Below are 8,959 nucleotides of genomic sequence, written 5' to 3'. Positions count from 1 at the left end.
CAAGGGTACCTATTGGCCAAGTGCATGGTAAGATAAAACAAGAACATTTTTTTAATTAAGACATTAAATACATGCCTGTCATTATCAAGTCAAGTTTATTTGCACTTTTATAGCATTCATTAGAATGCATCAAGTCTTCAATAATCAATAATGAGTGTTTATTTTACCCCTGAAAAATGCAACAGACCATTTTAAGGCATGTACTGTGGCAGAGAGAAGAGGAAAAGGAGGTACTGCCTCCATTACATTCAAACATTTTGGCACGCCGGGCTGCATTGAGATGGATTATACACCTCAGAATCCAGGAGTAGAAGCTCCACTTCAAAAAAATGATACGCAAAACACTCAGTCATTCAATCCAAAACAGAACTGGTTTGCTGCCAGTGAAAACGGAGAATCTTCCAGCAGTTCAAGGCCAGTTATGGATCACACTGCTTTCTCCCAAAGCTTGTTAGGAAAGAAAGCATTCATGAGTAATCACAACAAAAGTACTGCAAGCATACATGGAAGACATGACAATCCTAGGGGCATAGTGCCTCAAAGTCCATTGGACAAAATTTCCACCATAGTCTATTCTTCACGCTTGGTTAGGGATCCTCGTCTGTCTAGACAAGAAGCAAACCAGACCAGCTGCTCAGAGGCTGAGGTAGCATACAATAGCTCAGAATGTGATAATAAGAAATGCCAACCAGCCCACCTAAACCAAGAAGACAATTATGCTGGAAATACGTGTGATTCAAAAGAGCCATCAAACATGGACAAAAAGGACACTCAAAGAGAAACCTCAAAGATGGATCAATGCCCGTATACCCCAACATTGCCCTCAATGAAGTTATTTAAAATGAAATTCCAGAAATATGCTGCCTACTTTAAAATGAACAAGGAAGAGAGGCATCAAAAAATTTGGTCACAAGAAAACATGTCACCAGAACAAAAGCAAGAATTAGCTGACCGTATAAATTTTTACGAAGTTTATTATCAGAAGTATAAACAGGGATTGATCTTTCAAAATGTCAATAAGACAAAGAAGACCTCCGGCCTGTCTGAAAAAGAGCCCAAAGAAAATCACATTTTACAGACAAAAGACAATACACACAAGCACAATCAGTCCTATGTGTGCCAACCAAAAAGTCATGAAGCTGCAAGTTTATTAGATAACAGTGATTTTGTCTACAGGGATAAATGTAGCACAACTCACGTTCCTGAGACCAGTCATTCAAATCATCCAGAATCTAGTGTGGTAATGTTGAGAGAAAAGGGACAGGATCAACCACCAGAGACTCATCCCGATGGATGTCTGAATCAGGCTCCAGATAAACTTTCAGAGCAATTACTAGTGCTGACATCATTGAATCTCAACCTCACAGATGATCCCAAAACTGATCTCAAGCACTCAAGACCTTTAACTTGTCCCTCTAATGAAGCTAAGCTTAATCACAGAATAGAATGTGAAAGTGAGCTCTCCAAGTGTGGAGTAGAGGACTTGAAGGAGACTCAATCAACTCCAAGTGTTAACTTGGCTAAAGAGCCCCGCATTGAATCGCACCTTATGTGTGCAAACAACGTCATGAATGACATAGTCATGGATATTGCCAGCTGTGTTGAAGTCTCTAGCTGTGGGACATCAAACAACTGTGATCTCAGTATCGCCATGGCAGGAAAGGAAAAGCAGAAAGGGACAAGTGTTAGCAGTGTTCAAAAGATGGATTCATTTAGATGGATGAAAGACCCTGAAAGATCTCCAGAGCTTAATATGGAAACAGTAAAGCAGGACAACAGTGCTCACTGGGAATTGTACAAAAGAATTCAACTTGATCAACTATTGCCAAGCATGTTTCAAAAGCATATTTTTTCCTCAAGTGCGTGCAGAGGTATGGGCCAACCTGCAGACAACATTTCCAAGCTAAAAAATGAAAGCAAAGATCACAGCAAAGCCGAAGCTAACCTAAATATGAGACCCTGGGACGATAACCATCTCCAAGTTACTCTGAATTCAAGCAAAACATCTGCTCATACTACAGAAGGGCTTTCTCTCTCTGAACGATTTTCAAAAATCAAAGGCCTTCAAAAGAAACTAAGTGAAAGATACAACAAAACGATTCAAACCCCAGGCGCCCAAATGTGCAGAAGCAAAAGCGATGTCAATGTTGAACTAATACAACTACTGGCTCAGAGGTATAGTAAATCTAAAATGTATGTGCAACGCAAGAGGTTGAGGAGACCAGGCATTAAGAAGGCATGTCTCAAAAAACACCATGCAGTTCTATCACTAGGTCACTCTCTAAAGAGGAGCAAATATGTCAAGATATGCTTTTGGAAAGCAAAGAGGAATCTCAGCAGAACAACTGTGTCAGCTGAGAGCCCCCATGAAACAGTAAACAGCAACGCAACATCAGACTCTTCAAACAGTCAGTCTGAAATAGTCCTTGCAGAAAATGAAAATCAGGACCCAGACTCTAATTTAAGAATAATGCCTCACACATGTGTTGTTCAGGGTTCACAGGAGGATAATGCCAATATTCCTGAGACCAAACCAATAGAGGAGCCAATAAATCCTACAGAAGTACTTTCAGAAAATGTCCATAAAAATGATTCAGTCCATACTGACACAACAAATGATTTTATTGGTGAACAAGTGAAGACAACTGAAAACATCTCCAATCAAAGCCGAACATCCTTGATCACATGCGCTAGCAAAGAACATGGGGCAGAATGCAAAGAGGAGAGCATGTTGCTGAATGTGAGATCAGAGAGTGGACTGAATCCATTAAGCCAGGAGCATTTCACAATGAAAACGACAGTAGATGCAAATGTAGATGCTTCTGAGAGTTTGAGTATACGTGATTGTGAGGCTTCAGAAACACACAGTGATATGCCAGCAAGCAACACAATCAACAGTCATAAAACTGAAGTCCAGACAAATATGACTCCAGAAGCCAAGGTGATGGTCAATGATTCAACTGAGACAGACACTACAAAAGGTGGTGAGCAAAATGCAATTATGAAAAATACTCTAAATGTGCAGTGTTTTGACGGAGGAGAAGACATGTCAGCAAATATCCTAAACATGAAAGAATCACGTCTCAAGGCATCTAATGTCAGCAGAGTTTGGAGAAGTGATTCTGAGGCAACATCAGATTCAAAGCAGTGTGGTCTGGAGGCTTTAAAATATGCATCAAATAATGTTGTCGATCTTACCGTTGATGATCCAGATTTGGGTGTCCAGTGTGAGATTTCTTCAAAACACAAAACAAAGAAGAGATGCGACACCAGTTTGCTTGGTTCTACCAAATCATCCAGTACTCTCGCAAGCAAAGACAACTGTGATTTACCAAGGCCAAACCAAAATAAAATCGATGAAGAAACCTCACCAGAAACCCAGCTCATTTCTAAACTAAGAGATTATTTGACCAAATTTGAGTCCACTGTGAAGAAACAAGAAGCAATGAATGAAGATCTTAAAGAAAGACCAGTGGTGTGGATAACGCTTGACAGCACAGCACATAAACAGCAGTTGTTTGAAAAAAGCCAATACTGTATGGTGAATGTTCCCTGCCTGATGCCTCAAGGGAGTGATGCTGGTAAAAAAGACAATTCAAGTGAATACACCAAAACCTCTGTTCAAACTAGGAAGGTTCTTCGAAGTGAACATGCTCAAAATGGAGCTGATGTTTGCCTACTAGTGCCAGTTGAATCTAAGAGAGGCCGACGATCTTCTCAACCCAAGCGAACCAGTAGGCTAAGATCAAGAAGGAGCTCAGTCATTAGTGTCAGTCCTGACAGCACCAGTGCTTTAGACACCGTCAAAAATAATAGCCCTCACCCTTTGCCCCAGGTTAATGACCGGAACGCTGTTTTTCCAGAAATATCCATCAATAATGCCCAGTCACAGATGCAACGAAAGAACACAAGCCAACAAAATCCTTCAGTGAATTTGGACAGTTTATGTGAACGAAAAAGTCCAGACACTAGATTTTTGAACACCATAAAAATTGTTGATGATGGCAATGTGAGCAGTACACTCACTGACAAATACAACATCGGTGACATTTCAAGCGCTCTCAAAATGGCTGACCAAACAACCTCATTAACCGAACTTGGATCTTTGCAGTCTAAATGCAAAGACATGTTGCGATATTTTATCTCAAGGTTTGAACAAGATCAGAAAGTGCCATTCAACCAATCTTTCGTTTCAAGGTGTCTCATCTTAGAGCAATATTTGGACCATCCACCTGCACAAGTAGATTTGAAGTATGAAGCTGTGAATTCTTACTTGGAGTTGCAGATGATGATGGAAGCTTGGCACTTTGTAGAAAACAAAATTCATTTTCTAAGCGGTAAACCTACATTTAGGAGTTTGCTATGGTATGACCCTTCTCTTTATGGAGAACTCTACAAAGGTGAGGTCGGCTTTCAGCAGCAGTCATCGTTGTTTGCTTCTTTTCAAAAGATGTTGACACAAGAGGGATACAGTAAACTGCAGGAATACTACAGTGCAGTGTCCTCCTTGCACCAGCAGCTCCATGCGGCCCCTGACGCATCTTACTACATGTATCTAAAGAGTAAGCGTGAGCTCCTTGAGGCTGAGGCTGCACTCAGAAATCCCCAAGACATTAAAAGCTTCTTTTTATCCGTACCAATGTCTGCAATGATAAATTTTGGAGACAGTCTGGAAAGATTGGAGAAGATACACAGAGTGATAATGACTTTTGTGGAAACACCGTCGGATAAGTTGCCAGGGACTTTCGATGTAGGCAAAGCAGAGCATCTGTCCATTACATGCAGATATCTCCAAGAAAAAGCTATTTTCATGAAGTCATGCAAAGAAATGATTAGCAAAGTATCATGGTTTGGAATCGAGCACCTTCTTTATGATGCATCTAAGGTTCTTGTATGGCAAGACATGAATCATTCTGCACCAAGTGAGGTTCTGAAGACATATAAGAATTCAAACCCACAGATTATTTTCGGGGTGACAGAGTCAGGTGTTACTCTTGTAAACAAAGTGGAACAGCCCCCTCCGTCCATCGATGGAGCAGAGATCCCAACAAAACAAAAGAGTGATGCTGCTCAGAAACGTAAAAGTTTGCAGATATGGGCATCCTCTCAACCCAGTGTTGCACAGGTACGATTTTGATATGTATATCATGTGAAGGTTTACAGTCAACATATAATAAAAATGTTAACTTTAATGCTAACTTAAATAAGCAAATAAACTTGCTCTGAAATCACTTTTTTAAAGGTGCCATAGAATACATTGATACAATATTTTAAATTGTTCTCTGATATCTACATAGAAGGTATATGGCATAGGAAAGAGCAAAAAATCTCCAGAAACTGTTTTACAGGTCCATTTACAACCCTAGGATTTGTCCCTAGAATGAAATGTTCTGTTATTGCCTTATTTGGAAGCTTCATGAATAATAATGATGAGCTCTGCTCTGATTGGCAGTCTCACAGAGCAGCTCATTCAGTAGCTCGCACATGGAGGAAAATATATATATTTAATTACAGAGCTCGAGCCGCTATTATGTGGGCCATTGAAACTGCTGTTTTGATTGCACGATCATTTTACTTTCACTTTTGTGATCGCATTTGCTCTTTGTAACGTTATACTACAGCGGCAGTACTTACCTCATATTTTACAAGTTTAGATGCTTGTTAGTGATGCTCAGGTTCAGGACCCTTTTGTGGCTCGCCTTGTTTTATTAGAACGCCTTATTTGTTTTCCTTGCATTTCTGAGTACAGACACAAACCTATCCCTGCACTAAACGTCTCCTGCACAACCTTGAACATAACATTTATTCCTGTGAACTGCCATTTTCGATATTGTCCCTCGCTTTGTTTTTTTTTTGTTTTTTTTTTTCACAATAGCCTGCAGAACTTCTGATGATTGGGCTATGCAAATGTTGGGGGCGTAACTATTAACGATCGCGACTCTAACGTAATAGTCAGTGTTATGTTGGAATTGGCCAATTTTTCAGTGGTCTTTTGCAAACACCAGATTTATATAAGGAGGAAACGATGGTGTTTGAGACTCATGGTATGTCATGTCCATGTACTGAACTGTTATTATTCAACTATGCCAAGGTAAATACAGTTTTCCATTCTATGGCACCTTTAACTTATAATGCTTAAAATGCATTATTAGGGCCTATAGCAAACTCTTATTTGGGCTGGCTCCTTATATAAACGATAACACAGACTTTTTACAATATAATCAGTTACTAAAAATTAAATATGATTTCTCTCAGAATTTCACATCTGACTTTAAAGGTGCCATAGAATGGAAAACACCAACACCAAGTCTCAAACACCACCATTTCCTCCTTATATAAATCTGGTGTTTGCAAAAAACACTAAAAAATAGGTCAATTCCAACATTACACTGACTATTACCCAATAGTCGCGTTAGTTAATAGTTACGCCCCCAACATTTGCATCGCCCAATCATCAGTAACCTCAGTACATCAGTAAAATAAGGCAAGCCACTGAAGGGACATGGTTAGCTTAATGCTAGCAGTAGCCTGTTACATTGCAGTACATAAGACTTCACTCACCACATATACGGAGAGATGACTGCGCTGATGATGGCGAATGATTTACAGATCCTGAGCATCACTAACAAGCATCTAAACTTGTGTGGTAAGTACTGTCGCTGCAGTATAACGTTACACAGAGCACATGCAATCATAATAGTGAGAGTAAAATGATCGCGCATTCAAAATGGCAGATTCAACAAACCGCATATTAAAAGTGGCTAGAGCTCCGTAATTAAATGAGCCGCTCTGTGAAACAGCCAATCAGAGCAGAGCATTGTTAATATTATCTTTAATATTCATGAACCTTCCAAATAAGTCAATAACAGACCATTTCATTCTAGGGACAAATCCTAGGGTTGTTAATGGACCTGTAAAACCGTTTCTGTAGATTTTTTGCCCTTTTCTATGCTATATACCTTCTATGTAGAGATCAGAGAACAATTTAAAATATTGTTTCAATGCATTCTAATGGCACCTTTAAGGTTGTTAGAGCTGCTAGAATTGCATGATAGAGATGTTAAATTCCATTTGGTTGCAAAAAAAACTTGTGTATCTTTCTAAATGTTTGTTTATTTATAATGTAGAGTGTAAAGGCTGACAAGGAGGTGGCTTACAAAATGGCTAAAAGGAGGTAAGAGACATTTTTACAATCAGCCTCTAATTGCATTGGTTTTGATAATAATAAATGTTTTCCAACACCTTTCAGGGCATCTCTTCCACCAACAAAATGTAGCGCTGTAAACCCCCTTTTCCAAACAACTCCTGCAACCCATGTTGAGAACCCGAGCCCTTACTACGCTCTTCCTCACAGAGTGGATCCAGGACAATGGGGAATGGTTAGAAGCACTGCTGCAGACTGGAATGCCTCCAAATTAGTCCCACCTTCGCCTTTGACGTCTCATGCACACTCTGAAATAAATTCTCTTCATCTGTCTAAAAGACGAGTGACTTTATCACATTCTGATGAGAGGAGATCTTTAGCAGACACACAACGACCTCGACAGCCTTCAGTCTTGACTCCTCAAGCAACTTTACAAGGAGATTCTTGTGCTACACGTCTAGCGTTTGACAGTGCTACATACCAACAAAATAACACTGCAACGCATTGTCCTGTTTTCTCACAAGAACAAGTAAACCAGTTCAGTTTAGCCATGACACAACCTTATAGTTTACCAAATTGCCCTTTGAATGCAAATATGATAACTCCTCCTCTCTCAGTTCAGGCTTTAACACATGTCCCTATGCCCAACACGATTACAGCAATTCAGTACCCCTACTTCCTTCTGAATGGACAAACATACACCACAGGCTCCACTGCAGCCATTCACCCTGATGCTAGATATTATCGTAAGACCATTTAAGACTAATGTACTATGAGCTACAATTGAATCACATAGATATACATTTTTGTAAGTCAGGTTTATTTACAGGGAAATGTTATCAAAGAACTAGTTCAGGAGAGCTACAACCTTGATAAGAACTCAAGGTTGCCTGTAGCTTTCTAGTAACCCTTCAGACCTTGGTTAGCTTTTTGCTGGCCACTCCCGAACTAGTTCGATATTAAATCCCACTGATCCATAAATGCACTTGGTGCTTTTAAGCAAATGTACTTTAATGTGACTTTAATGTACATATGATAGCACACATTTTCTGGTAAAACCTTCCATGTACTGTACATAACAATGTTTAAAGAGTTGATGTTCAGTTACTTTATTGTTGTATTTATTGCTATTAAACATTGAATTCCACAAGTTAACATAAATAAAGAATGGTTTGATAACTCTGCATAGTTATAGACAAATTGTTCCGCAACATATTAGCCTACTTAATAACAATGCTGCATTCAAACAAATACTGTTTGTGGCCTCTTACACATTTTCATTTAAAATATCTCTAGCACTCTCTATTCTAATTCTATTCTTGCTTGCTCTATTCTTTTTCCATTTTCTAATTTATATGCACATTATACATACACAGGGAATCTTAGCTAAACATTATGCAGTAGGTGCAGAGATGCTTATGTCTTGTGCTCCTGACTTAGGCCTACTAGTGTACAGCTTATAGTATGACCTTCACTTAACAATTAAAAAGTATGTGGGATTTAAACTCATCTATTAAAGGGGTCATATGATGTTGCTAAAAAGAACATTATTTTGTGTATTTGGTGTAATGCAATGTGTTCACATGGTTTGAGGTTAAGAAAACACATTATTTTCCACATACTGTACATTATTGTTGCTCCTCTCTGTCCCGCCTTTCTGAAACATGTCGATTTTTACAAAGCTCAATGCTCTGATGGTCATCGGTTTGCTGTGATTAGCCAGCTATCCAGTGTGTCCTGCTTGGCCAAAGACCTCAAGCGTGTGACAGAAATGTTACGCTGCTTACCATATTGTGATGCTGTGTCACGGCACGA

At 39.3% G+C, this 8,959-nt stretch overlaps 1 protein-coding gene across 1 annotated transcript; it reads left to right on the top strand.

The window, feature by feature from the left end:
- The first annotated feature begins 421 nt into the window (after positions 1-421).
- On the top strand, positions 422-8,286 carry tex15 (testis expressed 15, meiosis and synapsis associated). Its single transcript, XM_073829290.1, has 3 exons — positions 422-5,125; positions 7,128-7,174; positions 7,250-8,286. The coding sequence occupies exons 1-3, from the start codon at positions 422-424 to the stop codon at positions 7,902-7,904; spliced, it is 5,406 nt and encodes a 1,801-aa protein (XP_073685391.1). The 3' UTR covers positions 7,905-8,286.
- The last annotated feature ends 673 nt before the right edge of the window (positions 8,287-8,959 follow it).

Source organism: Garra rufa, chromosome 23, assembly GCF_049309525.1.
Source record: "Garra rufa chromosome 23, GarRuf1.0, whole genome shotgun sequence".
NCBI classification, from domain to species: Eukaryota; Metazoa; Chordata; class Actinopteri; order Cypriniformes; family Cyprinidae; genus Garra; species Garra rufa.
Note: the sequence above shows the minus strand (reverse complement) of the source record. Positions and strands in the feature narration are given on the sequence as shown.

Bases quoted from the DNA above. Each gene is read 5' to 3' on its own strand.
- tex15 (XM_073829290.1), top strand. From the start codon at position 422: ATGGATCACACTGCTTTCTCCCAAAGCTTGTTAGGAAAGAAAGCATTC. The intron at 5,126-7,127 runs GTACGATTTTGA...TTTATAATGTAG, and splicing joins CTCAACCCAGTGTTGCACAG to AGTGTAAAGGCTGACAAGGA. The intron at 7,175-7,249 runs GTAAGAGACATT...AACACCTTTCAG, and splicing joins TACAAAATGGCTAAAAGGAG to GGCATCTCTTCCACCAACAA.